This window comes from Phaethon aethereus, assembly GCF_964289735.1.
Source record: "Phaethon aethereus genome assembly, chromosome: 3".
NCBI classification, from domain to species: Eukaryota; Metazoa; Chordata; class Aves; order Phaethontiformes; family Phaethontidae; genus Phaethon; species Phaethon aethereus.
The window spans coordinates 64,209,967-64,231,877 of record NC_138576.1 but is presented as its reverse complement, the minus strand read 5'-3'; the positions used below and the strand labels follow the sequence as shown (position 1 = coordinate 64,231,877).

At 41.0% G+C, this 21,911-nt stretch overlaps 2 protein-coding genes across 2 annotated transcripts; both read left to right on the top strand.

Moving 5' to 3' along the window:
- Positions 1–8,681: 8,681 nt before the first annotated feature.
- Positions 8,682–9,707, top strand: TAAR1 (trace amine associated receptor 1; the record flags this gene model as incomplete). Its single annotated transcript, XM_081997019.1, has 1 exon — positions 8,682–9,707. The coding sequence occupies exon 1, from the start codon at positions 8,706–8,708 to the stop codon at positions 9,705–9,707; it is 1,002 nt and encodes a 333-aa protein (XP_081853145.1). The 5' UTR covers positions 8,682–8,705.
- Positions 9,708–18,245: 8,538 nt separating this feature from the next.
- Positions 18,246–19,265, top strand: TAAR2 (trace amine associated receptor 2; the record flags this gene model as incomplete). Its single annotated transcript, XM_081998535.1, is given in 6 exon segments — positions 18,246–18,552; positions 18,555–18,689; positions 18,692–18,708; positions 18,712–18,827; positions 18,829–18,918; positions 18,920–19,265. Coding segments are annotated over 6 exon segments (1,011 nt in total).
- Between the last annotated feature and the right edge of the window lie 2,646 nt (positions 19,266–21,911).

Sequence of the window (21,911 nt, the reverse complement as noted above, 5' to 3'; positions counted from 1 at the left end):
GAGATGAAGTGCAAAGAAACTGATGTTTACAGTAGACACTAATTTAGGTGGCTAACTTGAGAGACCAGAATAATTCATATTATAAAAATACTGTATATAGTTAAAACGTGATTGTCACTGGCTATCTGTTCCCTTTTTGTCTCACAGGTATTGGGCAGGAGATGGCTAGCAAGCAGGAACTTCATAACAAATAAAAAATCAGATTCAGACCAATTCCAGTGCACCCTTACCTCCCGCTCAGTGATCCAAAATAAACAAATTCAAATGACATACAGCAGCTACTGAGAAGATAAATGAAGCTCTTCTGCTGAGAAATCAGGTTGCCCATGCATGTCTTCCTGAAACTGGGCAGCGGAGGGTGGGCACAAAAGGGCACAGCTTCTGACACTGGTAGTTTCTGCACTAGTTGAGTTGCTGTTCCTGCAGTGCCACGATACCAGCGATGCTCATGCACAGCACTCCCTCCTCCTGCTGCAGCAAACAACCGTGGAAGCAAAGGATGGCACTGGCAGGTCCCCCCTTCCTTGAAAATGGTCCACGGTGCAGCAGCACTGGCATCTGCAGTCTGTTGGGCTTGTAAACGGACAATTAGAAACCATTAAAATTGTTTAACATTTCTAGGAAAACAGTATGTGCCTATTGTAGTCAAATCCAGCATTTGTGAAAGGCAAGAGCGAGTAGTCCATGAGAATGGAGGCTCCAGCAGATTCCTTATTGACATATAAGCCTTTATCGGCAATTTTAGGTTTCCGTGGCTTCCAGTAGAGTAGCCACACTTCCAGACCAGAATGTGACATTTCAAGACCTTCGTTTCACCACGACTTGTCCCTCTTGTTCAGTCTGACATCCCCTGTGCTACCTTGCCAGGGCCATACTTTCCTGTCTCCCAAGCCCACCCCGATCCCAAATCCCCAGGGAGAAGTTGCGACCTGAGCCCACAGGTCCCACCCAGGGCTCAGAGAAACCTCAGGGGAGCAGGAACTGTAAGGCATGGCCCTCCACCAGTGCAGCCCACCAGTCGACGCACGCAAACTGACCCGAAGTGGGTCAGTTCATTTCCCTCCTGGGATTCCTTCTTTCTGGATGGACGATCTTCCTTGGGCTCCTTGGCAATACTAGAACTTAGCATTTGAAGATGCAAATGCCAGTCAAAGAGCTGTGCTTTAAAATGCAACAAGTTGCAGTTTGGCCACTGCTGATTTGTAATTTGGCTATATTTAGGTATAGTTCCTCTGGGATGGTGAAAGATATATAAATAGGCAATCAACGCCTCTTAAGTCACTGCTGCAAAGCATATAAACACCAGAGCATTGTAAATAAAAGACAAGCAGAGTTTTTTCATTAGGAGAAAACATCTTTTAATTGGTTTTGTTCTTAGATACTGCTGAAGTATTGTGGTTGAATTTTTTTTAAAATATCCAGTCTGGGATAGAAAAATCAAATTTTCAAAGGTAACTGAAATTGCTAAAGATTGGCAAAGTTACACAAAATTGAAATGAGGGCAAGAAACATCAGGCTATCTTAAAAACAGTTCAGTGCTGCTAGCTCCATGTGTACTTTGACCATAATAAACCTTTGTCTTTATTTTGTATGCTTCTTTCCATGAGCCTGGCTTTACTTTAATTCAAATGCAGTCATCTTTGCATATGCTAGTTGCCGGTGTCAGAATAGATTTATTATCTGCTTATCTTTTCCGAATATTTTATATTTACGTCATCCAGTTGATGAGATTTTTCCAGCAGGCTGTAAACCAGAGTCAGACCAAGTGTGCAGCCGCTCAGCTGTGGGATTCACGTGGGATGAGTCACTATCGCACTGTATCCGCAGGCTGCACCGGTTCGTGGTGAGGAAGTGACTCCTGAGCAGGTATTGTCTCCACGTCACGCTGTCTGAAACACGGTGAGCTGCTAATATGCTAGTCTGGGATATTATTTTGCTTCAAAGATGAATCTTCTGTGCTTAGTGCTGCAGGTAACAGTCGTTATTCTGCACAGGTGACCGCATTCTTTCTGTGGTGAACAGTACTAGCTCCAACAGCAATGAGGTTTTGGTGGTGGCTGAGGGGATGATTTAAAAAGTCATTTGTTCCCGATAGCTGAAAGAGAAACAGAGCCAGGGGGCAAAACTCCTCACAGGCACAGCTCGGAATTCAGGGCAAGGCTCTTTCTTTCCATGAAGTTATTCCAGAGCCATGAGGATGCAGAATGACGAAGCTGGGATCGAACCTGCTGACTGCTCGCTGCCTCCCTCCTCCGTGCTCGCCTTCGTATCGGAGGTGGTGTTCGGAGGCCACCGAATACCTACAAACTGGCCACGGTCCTAAATTCACTCCTGTGGGATTGGTGGGTGCACGGGAGCGCTGGAGAGGCACCGGGGACCTGCCTGGCTGTGTGGGTGCCTCTGCTCCGCGGTGTGGGGGGATTCGCTCGCCCTGCCCGGGGGGAGGCGAGGGGCTGCTCCTGCCCTCCGGGCAGCCCTGGAGCTGCTGTCTGCCGGAGCAGCTTTTGCCGCCGAGCCGGGGCAACGGGCTGCATTATTTCTTGGAATCTCTTCTTCCTCTGTGCATTTCAGAGATTCGCATTTATCTTGAGGTTTGGATTTATAGTCCCAGTCTTAAGCACTACCCTTTGAGAAAGAGCATAAACATGGCATAAACAGCTATTTTTACTTGGCAAGGAAAAGTGATGGTTTCCACTGAAAAGTAAGAATATAAACCATGGGAAAAGATCTAGAGGTCAATCAACTCATCCGTTCTTCTTTACATTCCTCCGGTATAAATCTGGGATAATTTCAGAATGTCTTCAGTGGAACTGCACCAGGTTTGCAGCAGTAGCGTTCAGATTAGTTGTCGGCACATCTTCTCGTTTCACCCATAAAATGAAGTATTTATTTTGAACTAATAGTTCATTGGGAATTTGTGCGTTTTCCTGCAGATTTCAAACATAGGCATGGAAACTTAAGATAATTTTTTGTGTAATGCTGTGCTTTTTTTCCTGAGGACTGCATAAATGGTGAGTGGAGTTATATCCTTTCAAAATTCCTTTCCAACCATGGGGCCACCTTAGAGCCTCCAGTAGTTTTAAATCCATGGCTGCCCTTGCAGACAGCCAGTTTTTAAAGTGAATCATATGAAAATGAGAAACTTTCCTCTGTCTAACAGATACTGTAAAATGGTATTTTCTTCCGAATGACCAAACTGCACCCATAGAAATGCAAGGTAAAAGAATCACAGTAGAAATCAATGCTGTCCTGTCTTTTATTTTTTTTCTGTCGTAACAGTTCTCATTCCCAAGCCCCATTCTGTTCCTTCCCATTTCCAGCGTCCCTTTCACAGTCTTGCCTAAGAAGTACAGATCATTTTTTAACACATTGTTCAAATGGGTTTGGTGTCTGGCAAAAGTGCCATTTCCATTCCCTTCTGTGCTGTTTTCTATTCTAATTATTTTATGTTTTAAAAACAGACAAGATGTGTAGACGACCCAAGGTATGCTAGACATTATGACAACATCTCTTTTTCTGGGTTTTCCAAAACTCTGAAAACTAGTTATTGCAGAGATACAAATTTTGCAGAAAAGAAAGCTACAGCAACTATTTTGTATGCAAGTTTTTACTTTGAATTCTGATGTATAACTGTTTTACTATATTACAGACTCGAAAGACTATTGAACACTGACTGTTTATAAATGCTCTGAGGTCTCCCAAAAATACAGCTTGACATATTTCTCTTTGATATCATAAATAGCAAGTTTGAGAATATTTTCATGATCCACATCAGCATTAAGCCACAAGAAAAACACCTGTTTGAAGCATCTGCACCAACAGCATGAAAGCTTGTTACCTAAGTGTTCCTAGTTGCTCTAAATTAGTTGACAATTTGGCCTGCTTAATTACTTAATTATCTTGATATCTTATAAACTGCTACTTTACATTAATTTCAGTAAACATACCATTAAATACCACCCTCCCCAAGCTCGCAGCTTCCTCTAGGTATGTGGTTCATTCCTTTCCGACGTCTGTGGGTCCTGCAGTACAAGCTGGTGAATTCACACATAACGAAGGCCAAGTGCTACGCCTGTGGGTTGGTGCTTGGTAGAAGAGTGAAGGGCATCTGCAAAAATAGTATATAAAGAGACATCCTGCTGTGCCCTCAGGAACCCCCTATGGCCATCTCCAGGCTGTGGGCAGCCTCCTGCAGCCATGGGGCTACCAAAGGTGCCTGCTGGACCCCACACTGGTCCCGTCCCTGCTGCAGGCAGTTGTGCTCACCAACCAGCCCCAGCCCGCTCTCTCCCCTATGCTTTGCAAAGTACATGGTAGATGTCTTGCAGCCCTTGGCCCTGAGACAATTTTGGTAGAAACAGGAAAGCTGGCCAGCCCCACAGATGAATCTTTTCTTCTTTAGATGTGAAGTCAAGATGAGAACCCAGCCATGTTGGTATCAGGGACAAAATTCACCTTTGCTGTCACCAGGTCCCTTTCTCTGCATTTCTCTTTTAAAAATACATTTAATTATTTTAAAGTATATAGGCATTGCTGGTAGTCAGCTAGAGAGCAAACATGGCGTGCCCCAGGGACCTGCACTCAGACTGGCTGCTCTCAGATTTGTTATTTGAAATTCCCCTCCACCAGCATATTCCAGTGTTCAATGCACAGTCCCGGCCAACAAGATAAAACGGTCATACAGCCATCTGATAAATATAATAACCCTACAATATACTGTTTTACATCATAGGGTTTTGACTCTTCCTCTTCATTTTATTTCATCTCCCTGAGGACTCATAACCTTCCCGAAGTCCTCAGCAGGTTTAAAAAGAAGCAGGTTGCCTCCTGGAGAAATGTCACATGTGAGAGGAAGAATGGAAATTTGCATTTTATTGCAAATCAGAAACTGGAAGAAAATGCTGCCTGACTAGACTCAAAATCTGGTCATGAAGGGAGGCAGAACAAAAACCCAGACTTCATAGCTGGCTGCTGCCTGCCCGCCTGCAGCAGAGCAGAGCTGCTCAGGGCAGGGGAAGGCTCCCCAGCCCCAAGAGGGCTTTGGCTGGTTGCTGCCAGGCAGCTGCTTCTGAAACAAACACTTCAAGCAGAGATGCCTTTCCAGATCGTCCCCTTGAGTTTTGGCTGCTGCGTCATTCGAAGGAGAGGCATGTCAGGAGAGCAGCATGTGTGCATGCATGGATGCCTTTTGGCTAAGTCCCCATAATGAGCTGGCCACCAGACTTCTTTATAACAATGAGTTTTGTACAGAATAAGGCAACATGGATTTGTTCCCCTAAATTTTACCTTCCTAAAAAATGTATATGTCAAGATGTGTATGTCAAGGTAATTACCAAGGCATAAACACTCACTCCTCAAAGAGAAGGAGGCAGGCCCACAGCTATGAATCTCAAAAGGGAGAGGACCTCTCTGAGAGACCAGTATTCGGGTGCCTAATGTCTCTTTGACATCTCTCCAACTCTGAGCAATTGGACCTGGCTCCTCTCCTCGACTATCCTCTTGACTCTCTCAAGTGATTTCTCACTCAGCCTGATGGTTGTCTCTGCACTTTTATTAGTTGGCAAACTCTCTTCCTATACCAAGGACAAACTTGTGTTGCAACACCGCAGTCCCTCTAAAGTGCAGCCTCAAGAAAAGAACTGAGCTGTTTGTATTCATTTTGATTTTTGTGCACATAATATAAAGAAGCAGCTAACCCAGCTCATGCTGCATAGTTTGCAAGAAGTAGTATCTTAGTCTGCCTTGTTTCATATGGCCCTGAGGCACACAGCATAATGGCTGATGGTCGCCATATTAACAGTTTTTTATGTTAAGCAGTATCACTGTTTTAAAAGGTTGCGAGGTCCTTTGTGGAGCAAAAAATTGATGGTCCTCATCTGTGACTCCAATACAGCCAATAATAGGTGTTTACTTTAAGCTGTATCTTGCAAATAGCTGTTAACTGATTAGACTGTTTGATTAAACCCATTTGTTCAGCAGAGTAATCAGAACTAGGCTGGTGAATACACATCCTGTCTCTCTGTACACAATACACCTTTTCAAGGAAATCTTACATGCTGCTGTAGCCTACCTATACTCACATATTTTGCTATATTTTAGAAGCTTACAAGAGGGAGACTACATGGCAGATTTTGTTCTGCGCCTAGATAATCTTCGGCTGCTCACAATGCGACCACAACATTTAATCAAACAAGTAAACGCAGTTCAGATGAGTTGAATTTACCTATAAATAAGGCCTGTTAAACAAGTATACAGACATGATTTTGTTCTTAAGTGGGTGACAAAATAAACAGTTTGAGTTATTATTCACATTAACAGCTTCTCCTGAGACATGGGGTCAAGAACGCCATTCATCACACCCAACATCCTCCAGTGATGTGCTGTGAGTTTCTGGAGGTTGCTCCGGCTGTGGATTAAATGCCCACCCTCTCAAAATTTGTGTTACCCAGAACTGTTATGATGGCGAAGAGGCTCAGCTGTCTTTTGAGATGGTCTTTAAAAGGAAGGAGTGCCACTCAATCAGCAGAAAACAAATGAGTGTCAAGAGTAGACTTCTACCCAGCGTGAAGGGAGAAAGGTATGAGAACAGGTTGTTAAAAGTATGCTTCTTCATATTTCCATTTTATTGAATTTTAAACTTTGTAATTAAATACGGAAGGGAAGCGTTCTGCTTTCTTGTTGAAAGCTTCATCAGATTTTTTTTAAAGAAAAACAGTTTCTAGGGGTGATCATATTACTTTAGGCTGAACAATTTCTCTGTCAGAGAACAATAGATAAGTTACTAATCTTTCAAATCTAAAAGAAAACTAGAGATAACACCTTAATTCTTTTTCGTTGGCTTCATAGGCTGTTTTAGCATATTTGTTTAACTTATTTACACATGAAACAAATGAAGGTCAAAATCTGTGTGACATATTTACAACCTGAATGGGCTTAAAACTTTTATAATTATGGCCAGTATATACAGTTAAATTGGTGTTTAATTCTTTGTGCTGTGAAAATTGAAAATTTGGGTTCATAAATATCCATCTAGCTGTGCAGTCTCTACCTTGGGTGTAAATGTGCCAAAAGAAGGAATGACAGGCAGGAAAAGAAACATGAAAAGACTGACCAAAAGTGAAGGAAAAGATATATGAAGTGATAGTTAAAGCAAGGTGAAAAAGAGCAGAGATGGTCTTAAACATTAGTAGGCAGAAAAAAGGGGAAGCAAAAGGCACCCCAAACAGTAAATAAATATACGTGGATTAGACATGTCCTGTATTCCTGAGAGTGCCTCTGGATGCACAGGCTGCTAGTGGTGGCTGTTGGGGTTTTGCAAGCTACAGTTTATCATCTATATTCAGCTTCCGTTCAGCTCCTAATGGCATAGTGTGCTTGTAATAATACTTTTTGCAATATGGGAAAAAAATTAATTTTTCTGTTGTGTTCTATCCAGAACATCCAGAGGCAGCAAAGTCCTGACGTAAATGGGTTAAATTAATACTGGCTGAATTGCCATATCAATATTTTTCTGACTTAAACAACTGTTTCATACCAGAATGATATTGCTACTGATCAGCATATGCTAATGTTCTTTATTTTTCACAACAATACTTTTTTTTTGTTAATTAAAAGAAAAACAGATCTTCCAACAATGAATATTGCTTGCCAAGTGCTTAAGTACTTTCATTAAATGCTTTCGTAAAAAGAGAGACTTGCAAAAGGGACAAGCTACTGCACACACAACAGAAGGACAGCAGTATTTGTGCCCTTAGATGGAGACTAAAGCAATGTCCAGAAAATATTTCTCTCCATGTTTGTGCCTTAGCTAAAAACAGCATTAATATAATAAACACACATAATAATCCCAAACTACTAGCACTGAAAAAAACAGAGCCCGACAGAAAAGATATTTGCTTATGCAACGGCTAATGCTTCAGATTAATCAGGCCCTTCCATTATATCTTGGCAGCAAAAGGGCAGAAAAGTTGTTTTCTCCTCTTAGATCTTTTCCTTACGTCTCTATTTACAGCTAGAGCCTACAAGAGGTTTGCACTAAGATTGATCTGGCGAGGCAGTGCCATCTGCTTAAAAACCAAGGGCTCATGGAAACTTTTTTGGTTTCACCAGGCTGCACAGTGGGTTGAGTTACCGCTCTCAGGACAAGGCTGGAGGAGAGGCTGAGCATGGGCTCCTCAGCTTTAGCCTTCTGGTTTAGGCTTGTAGATCTTAGACTTACGTATCTAAAAATAAGTTGAGGGAGCTTCAGAATCTAAAATTACTGATTTTCAAGAGCAAAGTGAGAGATAAGGGACTCCAACCAATTTTGATGAATTAAGATTAAACAGAAAGCAATGAAAAGGACTTCTCATCTTCCCACTAGACAAGACATGGCCCAGTGCAGGCCTCTGTGAGCCACTGCTGCTCTGGTGTGAGAACACCCCGTTATACAGTTTATTACATCAAATGAGATTCACATTTCAAGGGAAGTCTAATGATAAAACTGTCTTTCTGTTAAAAGTATAATTAAAAAATAATTTATCCTTCATAAATAATGAAATGTGAATTTCCTACACATCCAAATAAATTAAAGCGTTTACAATTGCCCTTTTTTTTCCCTCCCTGCAGCTCTCCCTGTATAGAAAAGAAAATAACAGTTATAAATGTACCTCAGGAAAAACAGTACCCATGCTGCATACCTACGTGGATTTGAGACCTCAGTAAGGATGCAACTGTGCTGTGAATCTGTAAATGGCTCTTGCATAAGGAGCAGCTGGTCAAACAGTGTCCGTGTTTCCATGTATATCTTCATGGTTTGCATTATTCTGGCAACAGTGGTTGGCAATTTGATGGTTATCATCTCAATATCACACTTCAAGCAGCTCCATACACCTACCAATTTACTGATCCTTTCTATGGCTACAGTAGACTTTCTGCTGGGATTCCTCATCATGCCTTGCAGCATGGTGCGCTCTGTTGAGCACTGCTGGTATTTTGGGGAGCTCTTCTGCAAGATCCACACGAGCACAGACATTATGCTGAGCACAGCTTCCATCTTCCATCTTTCCTTCATATCCATCGACCGTTACTATGCTGTGTGTGACCCTCTAAGATACAAATCAAAGATAAATACTTTTGTTATGCTGGTCATGATATTTGTAAGTTGGATGGTCCCTGCTGCTTTTGCTTTTGGGATGATCTTTCTGGACCTCAACTTGCAAGGTGCAGAAGAAATTTATAATCATGTCCATTGTGCAGGAGGATGCTTTGTCATTTTTAGCAAAACTTCAGGTGTTGTGGCCTCCATAGTGTCTTTTTACATCCCTGGATTTGTTATGCTGTACATCTATAGGAAAATATACTCTATAGCCAAGAGGCAGGCAAGATCCATTGATGCAGTTAGCCAAAAAAAGATGCGATTTGAAATGAAGCACCACATTTCATTCTGCAGAGAAAGAAAAGCTGCCAAGACTCTAGGCATAATAATGGGAGTGTTTCTCATCTGCTGGAGTCCATTCTTCTTCTTTACAGCAACTAATCCATTTATGAATTATGTGACACCTCCTATTCTCATTGATGCTTTGGTTTGGTTTGGTTATTTAAATTCTACATTTAATCCAATTGTTTATGCATTTTTTTACATGTGGTTTCGCAGGGCATTAAAAATGATTCTGCTTGGAAAAGTTTTTCAACAGGACTCTTCGAGGACTCATTTGTTTTTAGAGTAACGTACTTTAAATCATTGGATTCACAGCTTTGAATTTTTGCCTAGAGGCTAACCTCCCACATGCAAGAGCTGAAAATGAAGGAAACACCTATTTGTTTACTCATTTACCAAATCTGGTTCAAGCAGAGAAGCAGTTATTGTGCTTTACATCTTCTTTCATTCCAGATTGGGATTTGTATGTGGTGCTTTGGTTATGGCTATTTATATGCAATGCACAGAAGAGCAAGACTTAAGTTTAAAAAAAACTTAGAGCAGTTTATATCCATGCTCTTAATCATTAAGAAATTATTCTGATACAACAGATTAATTTCTTGAACAAGATGTGTTTATATTACAATATTTGTGTTTATTGATTGTGCTCTAGAAAGAGCAGAAAAGCCTTTTCCTTTTGAATTTCTAGACATCTTTGAGTAATAAACCAAAGGTCTTAAGTTTTGTCTGTCTGCTTCCGTATGTATGCAGAGGTCAAAATAGGCCCATAACCAGCCATACGGTCACATTCCATGGAGGGAAAATGGGTCAGAGAAAAGCTGTGCAGCTCCTTCTGTTGCCATTTCAGCTTGTGAAAAGTGCTTGTCACTTATGAGTTTGTCAGTTAAAGGCTTTGCTGCTTAATGAGATCAAAAGCACGTTTAATGAGATCAAAGAGAAGGAAAAATACAATGTACGGAATGAAAAGCAATAGCAAAAAGCAACATTGAACCTGACAATGCCAGAAAATTACACTTGTCTAATGAATGTTTCAATGTAAAATATTTTCCTATTTGCATCTTACAGAACTTTGTTTTAACTTGGACATACTGTTGTTTTGTCTGATGGCAATGCCGTGACAGCTGGTGAGGAAAGTATACAGAGAATTGTGAAGAAATGCTATGGTTGGCCTGAATGGAGGGTGAATGAGGCAGGGTGGCTGCGGAAGCACCAGGAGGAATGGCAGAAGAAGGGCTATAGGAACGGCTTGGGGTGATGGCACCTGAGTGAGCAGGCTGTCAAGGTTACACCTGTGGGCAGCTTCTCAGGACACCCAGACTGGGGCAGGAAGGACAGGCGAGTAAGTCAAAATCTAGCACATGGTCACCAGCTGAAGAAGACACACAGACCCATTTTTTAATATATGACCTGGCTTTTCTAGAGTTAACGTATCACCAAACAGAAGGAAATAATGCCTCTGGCCTGATCGTGTGACATCTGGTTGGACTATGAAGGACCAGTCCTGGGAATGGACAGGAAAGGATTAGTACCTGAGAAGAGACTACGGAGAGAAATTGATGACTCTGTACTGAAGTAAGAGCTATGCTCAGCAGTAAATGATGCCTTCCATTCATGTTGCTTGTGTAAGTGCACATCGTATGTGTATCTTGTCTTTCTTTTCTGTGCTTTGTAGAACAGAACTGAAGCACTCTATGTTATAGAGCATAAAATTTGAATGATGCTACATTTCAGCAGAGCAAAATATCAGGATCTAAGGTTCTCTTTTATTCTTTCCTTGCCACCTTGTAAGTTTGTACGCTCCAAAATGACACAAAAAAGAGCAATGAAATATACAACACATCAACATTTGTGCTGTGGAAGATAATCCTTCTTAGTGACTATATGACTACTTTCTTTATCTCACAGGAACAAAGTTAAGATTAAAAAATCTATCTTTCTGATAAATGAATGGGTAATTCTCTTCTTCCTTCATCCCCAGTGAGGCTGGCCTAATGTAGTTAGTTTTCTCATACTCAGTGTTACCTTGTGAAATGAACAGCATGATTGCTCAGACATCTTGATCTCTCTTGAAATAGCAGTTTCAGAAGTGCTGCCAGGTGATACCTCCTTTTTTCTGGTGGTATTATAAATTGAAAGAAAGTGATCTTTCCCTGTGAGGAATGTTGCCTATCTGAGGCTTTTTAAGTATATTTAGTAAGTTGAGTACATACTAACACACTCCCTTCAGGAAGTCAATGGAGAAGTTGTTTCTTTCCCCTCATCCACTGTCTATCTCCATGAAAATCTGGAAACATTACCGTGTTTTCAGAGAATTTCAGCTCTACCTGAGTTCTCAACCAGTCAGTCTCTCTTCATAACTTGTTCTAGCATCTTTCTGGCATTATTTTCTAATTGCAGCAGTAGTCCATGAATGAATATGATCCTAGCTTGCTTGCAGGATTGCCTCTAGTTCAAACAGAGCACATGCCTCTCCAGTCCGTGCCTAGACGCTAGTGCAAAACGAATCCACTTAAACCAATAAAAACCAGACCCAGATTCCTGAAGACCCAGGTCCTGATGAGGAACACTCAGCATAGGTGAATCTCGCACTGTGGAAAAGCTGGGATGATCCTGGGACTCCAGAAATGCTTGTGTCAAAGGCCAGTTTTCTGGAACTAGCAGTTAGATGTCTTCTCAGGACCAACTCTTGACGAGCAAGAGCCCTGAAATGAGATTTTGGATCTAGGCAGTGATCCATGAAGCTACTACTGAAGATTTGCCTGAATAGCTGCAGCTCAGAGACAGTGGTGGGATGGTGGATTGTGAAGTCCCAGAGGCACACATGCAGTTCTGTATGTCCTGCCCTGGAGCACATCAGGAGGGAAGCAGGTCAAAAATTGTCAGCAGCCAGTAGGTCATCCTGAGGAGAGGACCTGCCAGGGAGGGCAGATAGGTGAGACCTTGGGTTAGGGTAGTCTAAACCATCCCATGCATGCTGTGCAGAAGTTTGGAAGGTGTCATGGTTTAACCCCAGTACGCAGCTCAGCCCCACCCAGCAGCTCGCTCACTCCCCCAGTGGGATAGGGGAGAGAATCAGAAGGGTAAAATTGAGAAAACTTATGGGTTGAGATAAACACAGTTTAATAGGTAAAGCAAAGCTGCGTGCACAAGCAAAGCAAATTAAGGAATTCATCACTACTCCCCATCTGCAAGCAGACATTCAGCCATTTCCAGGAAAGCAGGGCTCCACCAGGCATAATGGTTACTTAGGAATATGAACACTTTAATCCCGATTGTGCTCCCTCCTCCTTCTTCCCCCAAGGTTTTATTGCTGAGCACAAGCACAACATCTTAAGGTGTGGGTTATCTCTTTGTCAGTTGGGGTCAGCTGTCCCAGCTGTGCCCCAACCCAAGCTCTTTTGCACCCCCAGCCTTCTTGCAGAGAAGGCCCGCTCAGCTGTAGATAAAACAGGGAGGTGTTACCAACACAGTTTTCATCACTAATCCAAAACATAGCACCATACAAGCTACTGTGAAGAAAATTAACCCTATCCCATCCAGTAGAGAGGGCATCACAACATCATAGCTGCACAAGATCACCACAATCTATTCAGCGTAAATGGAAATAGTAGAAGAAGAAATTTTCCGTATATAGACCAACAACTCTCCTGCAAGCTAATCTAACCAAGAGTCACCAATATTTATTCTCCATAGAAGTAACAAGGGGCTTCCACGCATAGACTGCTGGTCACCTTCATCCACACCTAGAAGGTTGCTCTCCTTGTTCTTAATAGCCTACAATATAGTCACCTTTGGCGCACAGCCCAGATCAGAAAGTTTCAGAACTAACTTTTTCCTCTGGTGTCCTATTATCTAAAGGTGACATTTTCCTAAAGAGCCTCTTTGCCTTCTGTTTACAGAGTGCCTTCTCTAGCAGAGCAACTTTAATGAAGTCCCATGTTACTTTCTCTCATTAATTCTAATCACAGGCAGCACAAAGTTATTTCTCACTGTGAAGGGGATGTACAAATGAGATGTGTTAATGAGGCTGCAGGGACTCTATTTGGACCCAAGACTTTAATAAATTAGGAGAGCACAAGAAAAATGCCTCATATTGTTGTCCGATCAGATTATGAGTTAGGTCTGGTGAAGCAGAATGTATCTTACTGCCACCTCGAAGTGTCATGATATAAACGAAGTGCAAAGGGTATCGTTAAATTCCTTATCGACACATTTAATTAGTGACCTTATTAAATACTTCCCAGGTGGCTACCTTTTTCAAAACAAACGAGTCTCCACTGGGTGATTTCATATGTTTTAGCTTCCCTGAAATCTTGCGCAAAGCAATTGCTCCAACATGATGAAAGGCTCTGTTTCACCAGTAAACCTACATCTGTTCATTTTGCCACCAGTGAGCACCATTTGCAATGTCTCCTTCCCCTCATGCTTTGTACAACACTGGCAGTAAACTTCAGAGTCACGGACTGCCTCCTGTCCCCTCTGCCTTAGTGCCTGTAGCTTGTGTTTCGGTGGTTGGTGCTGCAGGCTGCGGGCTGCCACCTGCTATGGCCTCATGCATGATGGTCCTACCTGTGGCCAAGTCTTGCGGTCTGACACTCAGACACTAGATGCAGCAGGATGGGGGAAGAGGAGGAGCACCAACTGTCCAAGCAGGACCCTTCTAGAAGTCTCACAAGGAAAGCCTCGCTCCAAAATGGAGTATTTTAAGCTGATAGATAAAAAAATACATTAATGCAGTGTTGAAACACAAAAATTGAGCTCTCAAACTGTGTAAATAATGCAAAGTGTATGGCTTTCCTTAAATCATTAACTCATCTATGTTGTGCATACTGTACACTCTTTGTCCTCTACAATGCATTAATCCACACTCAACCAAGAAGAAAATACTAGATACAGTCAAACATAAGCTACTTCATGTTTCTACAAAAGTTCTTTAATTTTGTAGTTTTTCTGATCATCTTAGTCATACTACTGCATCTAAAGACATAATTCGAAAAAAAACTATGCTTATCTGTAAGCACTTTTTGACTAGTCTGTTTCCATCAGACATAGCCTAAATTTTATAAACTTCTATGATGAAATGACTGGCCTGGTAGACAATGGGAGAGCAGTGGTTATTGCCTACCTAGACTTCAGTAGGGCTTTCAACCCTATCTCCTATGAGATCTTCATAGAGAAGGTAATGAAGTATGGGCTGGATGAGCAGACAGTGAAGTGGATTGAAAACTGGCTGAACGGCCAGAACCAGAGGGTGGTGATCATTGGCACAAAGTCTGGTTGGAGGCCAGCAACTAGTGGTGTACCACAGGGGTCAATACTGGGTCCAGTCCTGTTCGACATCTTCATTAATGATCTGGATGATGGGGCAGAGTGTGTTTTTACAATCTCAACCATCCTGTGATTCTGCGATTCTGTGATTCTATGAAATTTAACTCCCATAATATTTACTGAGTCTTGCATAATGTTACGTAGTCTTGCATGACTAGATTTTTCCAACTAAATTTAATTTTCTGATTTTTAGTTTTTTTAACAAGATCCTTTCACCTTCATGCTGCCACTTTAAATCCAACCAACTACATGGGTAATGGAAAATGTTTCTATGTGATGACTATGCAATAGTCTTTGTAAAACAAATTCATTTTCTAAGAGACTAGATCCACAGGTAACTTAGGCAGTGGGAACTCCACAACCCACTCCTAGATGTCTGGACTTGTTATTTCCCATCGGTATAGGAAAAGTCAGTCTCTTTAAACACTGAGTACTCTTGTCAATACCTGTCAGTTAAAGAGAGATCACTGGAAACAGAGTGCATCCTATACCCTTTCAACTTTCTCAGTTACCAATAGGAGAAAATAATTCTTTGAGAAAATTTGAGCTTGTCTTTTTGCTCTTGATTGCTGTGATTTCTGCTTTACTGAAACCAGCCCAGATGAATAAAAGCGGTTAGTAATAAGAAAACAAATAGTTCTCTCCGATCAATAATTAAGAACAACGTGGAAATGACATGGTACAACATGAAGGAAACTCACAGGCTGCAACAAAACTAAACTGTTTTACCAGTGAAAATAATGACTACACAATTTTCTCTCCACACTACCTTTGCAGTACAGCAGTGCCTTCTATAACTAATTCTCAAACACAATTTCTAAGGTCCTTTCTGCAGGCTTGCTTTAACCCAGTTAAGCAGTTTCTTTTATAAAGGTTTCAGTTCCTGTAAATTTGTTAGCAGTTTTTAGACGCTTAACTTCTGAAAGGTGAGGTGTCAAACTGTTCCTGCATCACTGCCTTCTGACCCATGCTGAAAGGAGGACCAATGGTGAGGCGCATGGGACACTGCTTTCTGAAGGTAATGCTTTTTGAAGTGTAGCCTCTATCCACAGATTTATTATTTTTTAAAATCTAATTGTGTCTGCACAGATTTCTGCACAAGTTTATGTTTTATAAAGGATCATCTGTGTGAAGCTTGCATATCTCTCACTTGATTACTTAAAGTTACTAGACTTGCCTGTCTCAAAAATACTGACAGATCTCAAAGATAAAGTATTTCTGCTGTACACAATGACAAAATTTTCCTATTTTTGGAGTCTGTAAATGATTCTGTTGTAGATAATCTCAGAATTATCTGGGATTTTATTTCCAACAGAAAGTTTCATTGTTTGTCTTTAAAGCAGCTGCCATAAAAGTAGACCCCTTTAAATGTTCTTACTTTTCGCTTAATTAATTTTTAAAAACATGTTTGTTTTCTGCCCTGTTCTTATGACATACTGTATATTGCATTCAATAAAAATCCAGTCTTTGCTCAACAGCAGTCCTTTACCCTTGGATTTCTAATGCATGTTCAGTATATCTGCGTGTCAGCATTAAATCTGAACATCCACCTGTGTCCTTAGACTCCATTTATTCACATTAATAGTGAATTAATTTTGTCTTTTCTTATAAGAAAATAAATACTACCTTTCCTGTTTTTTATTTCTTTGTAAACGATAGATTGTCCAATACCAGATGATAAATTGACCTAAATTAACACTTCATCTGTTTCTGTAATGTATGGGGAAAACTTTCTGTATACTATGTGAAAGCTGCAGATACAGCCAGCATGAGAGAAAGTGCTGTTGCAGCCCATTAAATGATAAGATGGTAATCTTCTTCAAGGTTGTTAAATATTTCATTTCTAAGCTTCACTAGAAATGGAAGTTAAAAAATGTGAAAGATAGAATGCACTATAGATAAAAAACACAACATCTTCCCTTCATCTTTACCTTTAGTCTCTCCTTTCAAAGACTGTTTTGATATGACTTGTCATATCTTGACTACCTTAAGTCACCAAAAAAACTCACCTATACATGAGGGTAAATGAATTAATAGAGCAAACAAAAATAACAGTCTTGGGAATAGAGACACTTGGTTTTGTTTATCTTCTTCTGTTGATGTAAACCCCTAAATTATATGTATATTTTTAACTCAAAATCTCCTGGGACTTAAATGTAATGTCATAAAAGAAAAATAAATTTCCACCTTTCATTAATCTGAGCTAAGTTACAATGCCTTTTACAGACATTGCAGTTTGGCAGGACAATAACAAACCAGGAAAATGTCTACTTAAAGAAGCTACTGGTGGTATTACTAAAACAGATGCTGGTAGGGTTAGCCTGTAAAAATTACTTCCAAGCATTCTTTTTAACCTTTTGATGCTCTGTTTCTGTATTTTCTTCATTTCAGAGTGATACCTATTGGAAGAAGTGACTGGATCGAGCTGCTTCCCAAGTTCCTTTTACATGGGTTAAATTGCTTTGGACAAGAGCATCTCTTTCGGCTGCTATTTCTAAATTTGCTCTTAGTCCAAAAAAAGTTATTAGGAAAAGAGGTGAAAGAAATGGGTCCAGTTCTCCCCTGATAAATGAAGGGAATTTTTTGGCCCTTGAAAGTATTCACTAGTGGTTCCATTTATAATTACTGCAGCTGGACCGCAGTCTGTTACAATGAGACAAGACTCGGCCTATCTCCACTCCCTTTCAGTTAGTGGAATTATGACAGAAAACAAGTGTATATGTAGGGGAAAAAAAGAATATTTCTTATACTAATTTTACAACCGATTTCCGTTAGATGTGTTCATTGCTACCACTTCATAATCCACAGAAGGTGAGTTTAGAATCGTAAATAATTTGGAAAAGGGTGTTTTGGCAGTTGATTTATGACTCATAAGATGAGCATTTAGAAGAATAGCTCATTAACTGAAACCTCCAAGAAAGCTGAGGTATGTGAGATCCCATAACATCTCTCCTATAGAAAAAAGATCAATGTTCTAAGACTGAAGACACAAAAAAAAAATCCCATACAGCATTTACAGACTGAAATGACTTGAGAGGTTTCTTTTTCTATGAATCTTTTTCTTCTAATACTTCAATATTACTAATATTATGATGTATATAAAATGTAAGAACCATATTTTACAAAATGCTCCAGACACAATAGAATGCACAAAATAAAACTGATGTTATCATTTAATGTAGTTAATTTAAGAGGCAATTAAGTTTACTTTCAGCTGCTTTATTTTAAATGTTATTTGCAATGAATTTTATAATAGCTTCCAGTTACCAGATTTCATATACCATTTCAGAAAAATAATGGGTTGCAGTTGTTCCCTATTTATGCCAAGAGAAAAATTGCCTCTGAATTACTGCATTTCACCCAGTAATTTAATTCATGCTCTTGACTTACTTTTTCTTGTATTCTCATGTTAGGATTTGGAATCTTTTGGAAACCTGTGAAAATTAAATTTGCCTGTGGAACTGCATCTCCAGCAGAAAAATGTAGTACAGGATTGATTATGCTTTCTCCGAATATCTCGAGGGATTTGACTGATTGCTCCGAGTTTGGAAATAGATCCTGTCCTGACAGCTTAAGGTCACCAGGAGTACGAGGGGTAATGTATCTATTCATAACAGCAGCCTTCATTCTCACCATCTTAGGGAATCTGGCCATAAGCATTTCCATCTCGTATTTCAAGCAGCTTCATTCTCCGGCCAATTTCCCCATCCCACCCACGGCCGTCACGGATTTCCTGCTGGGCTTCGCTGGTATGCCCCACAGCATGGTGAGGTCTGTGGAGAAATGCTGGTATTTTGGGATGACATTCTGAAAGTTCGTTACAGTTTCGACCTGATGCTCTGCTTCGCTTCCATTTACCACCTTCGTTCCATTGCCATGGATCGGTTTTATGCAATCTGCCACCCTCTGCATTACGCCAGCACCGTGACTGTCGCAGCCATAGATAAATCGTAGCTGCGTGCTGACCGGCGCCCGCTGCTTCTGCCTTTGGTGTGGTTTTCTCGGAAGCTTATGCTTCTGGAATTGAGGGCTATGAAATGTTGGTTAAATGCTCGAGCTTGTGCCCTATCGTATTCAACAAACTGGGGGGGGGCTGTTTTATTTACAGTTGGTTTATTTGCTCCTGCTTGCATTATGATAGGGATTTATGTTACAATTTTTACTGTCTCCCAGGCACATATGTGAATCGAGCCAGGCACACAGGCACACAAAACGTGATAAGAAAAATGAGCTTTCTAAGAATAAAGACAGAAAAGCTGCCAAGACTTTGAGTATGGGTTTCTTAATATGTTGGTTTTCTTGCTTTTTTGCAATCTTAGTTCATCCATTTTTAAATTTCTCTACTCCTTTACGTTTGTTTGATACTCTAAACTGGCTTGGGTATTTAAATTCTTTCTGGAATCCATTAATATATGGCTTTTTCCATCCATGGTTTCTGAAAACATTTAAATTCAACCCATATTTTTGTACAATAAAATTTTTATCTGAGATCAGTCACAGTAATAGATTCTACTACTGACAGCAGCTCTAGAAATGAAGAAGAGACAGTGGATTACCAGATATTCATGGTTCATTAAAAGCCTGAAATGCACAATATGAATTTTATGAGACAGTCCTCTAGAATTATCTCATCAAATATTTCTTTAACAAAATCAGGCTCATTTTATATGATATTTATTTACCACTTGTGTTCGCTTTTAATGCCTTGTTAATGTTTCAGAAGTTTACGTCTTTCCAGGATCTCTTAATGCATTGGTTGTCTTTTAATTTCAGAAAGTATTTACATACAGTCCATAAACTCAGTATTTCACCTAACCTTGTATGCATGCAGCTAATCTTTCTTGAGGTCCACCATCAATAATGTCCTCAACTTAATACATCCCAGGCTAATATGGTGAGTCTTTGTCACCCTTTTGTGACCGAGGCATTAGCAGTTGTATAGTGTCTACTGTGATTCCCAAGCAAATAGAATTTGAATGTAACTTTGGTTTGAAGTCGATCTTTTCCACTGAAAGCAACAGAATCAAGTTTCAAGACCTTATCCTTCGTGTGCTTCCTAGTTGGGGAGGGGTACTCGGGAACGAGAGTACTGCCCACACTCAGGTGTGTGCTTGTGCTCTCTTTGTTTAGACGTCAGGCTCCAGATGTTATAAAATATGCTTGCTGACAGCCCACCCCATATTCTCCCCATCACACTTTCATACTGACCTGGAGCCTCTAATGGAGGTCCTTGCCATGCTGAGCTCTCTCTGAAGTCAGTATGAATAACTGCCAGAAATCACATCAGTTACATGCTTAAAATAAGGTTGGCTGAGTTGTCATTACTGAATGCAGCTCCTGCAGTCTTTTTAGTGTGTATTGTACCTCTTACTTGCCTTTAGCACTATGCATAGAGTGTATACTCTACCCTTATTAAAGTCTGACTACCAAAAAGCCACCCACAGTTTTATTCACTTCTTGGCTTATTGCATCTATATTAACATGGCACACCAGTGATAGCTTCTCATTTTCTTTGCTGAAAACTTTTTAATGCCTCTGTGATAGTATGAACATGTTCTGTTTTGGATCTGGAGAATCCCAATTTCACTCCAGCCCTAGAACACTTGAGACAGCAAGGAGCTGGAAGGTCACAGACTTGTCTGGGGTGGTGCGTAAGGCCATTATTCTTTCATAATAAGAAACATAAACCCCAAGGTCTTTAGGTTGATGCAAATACTCTGTGCACAATTGCCACCAGCTGAACAGCCAGAGCAGGGTTGGATGCAATAAGGTCTTCAGGCACCTAGAAGTTGGATAATACATTGTCCCGTATCATTTCTCAATGCAAGCCCAGGGAGTTCCCTGGATTAAGCACGAGGGCAGTGGGAGCAGTGCCCAGGGAGAGCAAGAAAACGGAGCAGCAGGTTGCTTGTGGCCAATGGCCCAGCTCTGGAGAGCCGGATCTCTGCCACAGCCCAGCCCTGACTTTCAGAGCCTGTGCTGTCACCTCAGGTTTGTCCAGACTCATCTTAATCTGTTATTGCTCCTGTGGTGCTTTCCTGGGGGCCAGCTTTGGAAGCTCTGGTGAAGCAGAGGGCAACCTCTGCTTGCGTTTCACAAGACACCTTACTGGCCAGGGTGCCATCTGGGATGCTGTCAGGAACTTTCTGCTTCTCCTTTTGGAGCTGAGCCACATGAAATACATAGTGTTTGGGGCAATACGGAGAGCCCGCAGTGTGCCAGTGCTGGAGGGAGAGGGGAGCACCATGCCAGGGGTCATGGTGGATGTGGCAGAGTCAGTGTCGCAGCCAGCTGTGCCAGGTCATGTCTGCATGCGGCTCAAAGTGGCTTCTTCAGAGAAACTTGCATACCATCAGGTCTGTCTTTATGTTAACTAACAAATGTTAAATGTCCCTGACATCCTTCCAGCAGTGAAACTCCATCCATGAGTCAGATGATGGGCCACAAAAAAATAGATATAACACCAGACTTGGAAGCAACTACAGATCCTTTTTAAGTGTCTTCACAATGTTTGCTGCCAGCGTTACTTGCCACTGTACTCAACTATTCTGCGGAGTGAGTTTTAATCCCTTCTATTAGTTACACAAGAATGTGTTAAATTAATGTTAGGTGTCTAATTAAGTCTCTATGACCACATTAAGGCATTTCTGAAAATTCTTCTATGTATTATATGTCTAGCCGGTAACATACAATGCAATTTGAGACATTTTAATTAATGATTAAATTACTTCATTAACACATAGCATAAATCATTCAGAGTCAGCCCAATACATCTCCTACAAAGACAACATTTCTTCCAGACTGCAAATCTTCAGGAAAAAATTTTGAGCTATCTGTGAGGCTTCAGTGTGTCAGGTCCTTGTGTGTGTCCAGTGTGTGCCCTTGGATGTTAAAGGAGTATCTACTTAGTCAGTTTTGCTACCCAACTTGCAGTCTGCAGCTAGATCTTCTTCAGTAGTTCTTCTGGCCAAGGAGACTTACAGATCTGTCAGATGGTGGGATTTGGTTCCTGAACGACTTTGTGGCAAGCTGTGCTGCTCCACCTGCTGCTAAACTCGATGCTGGTGCTAAACTTGGTGCTAAACAAAGCACTGCTTTTCACAAAAACTAGGGCAGCAGAGTAACAGGGATTTTTTTGTGGACCACACCTGCTGGTGCACAGGAG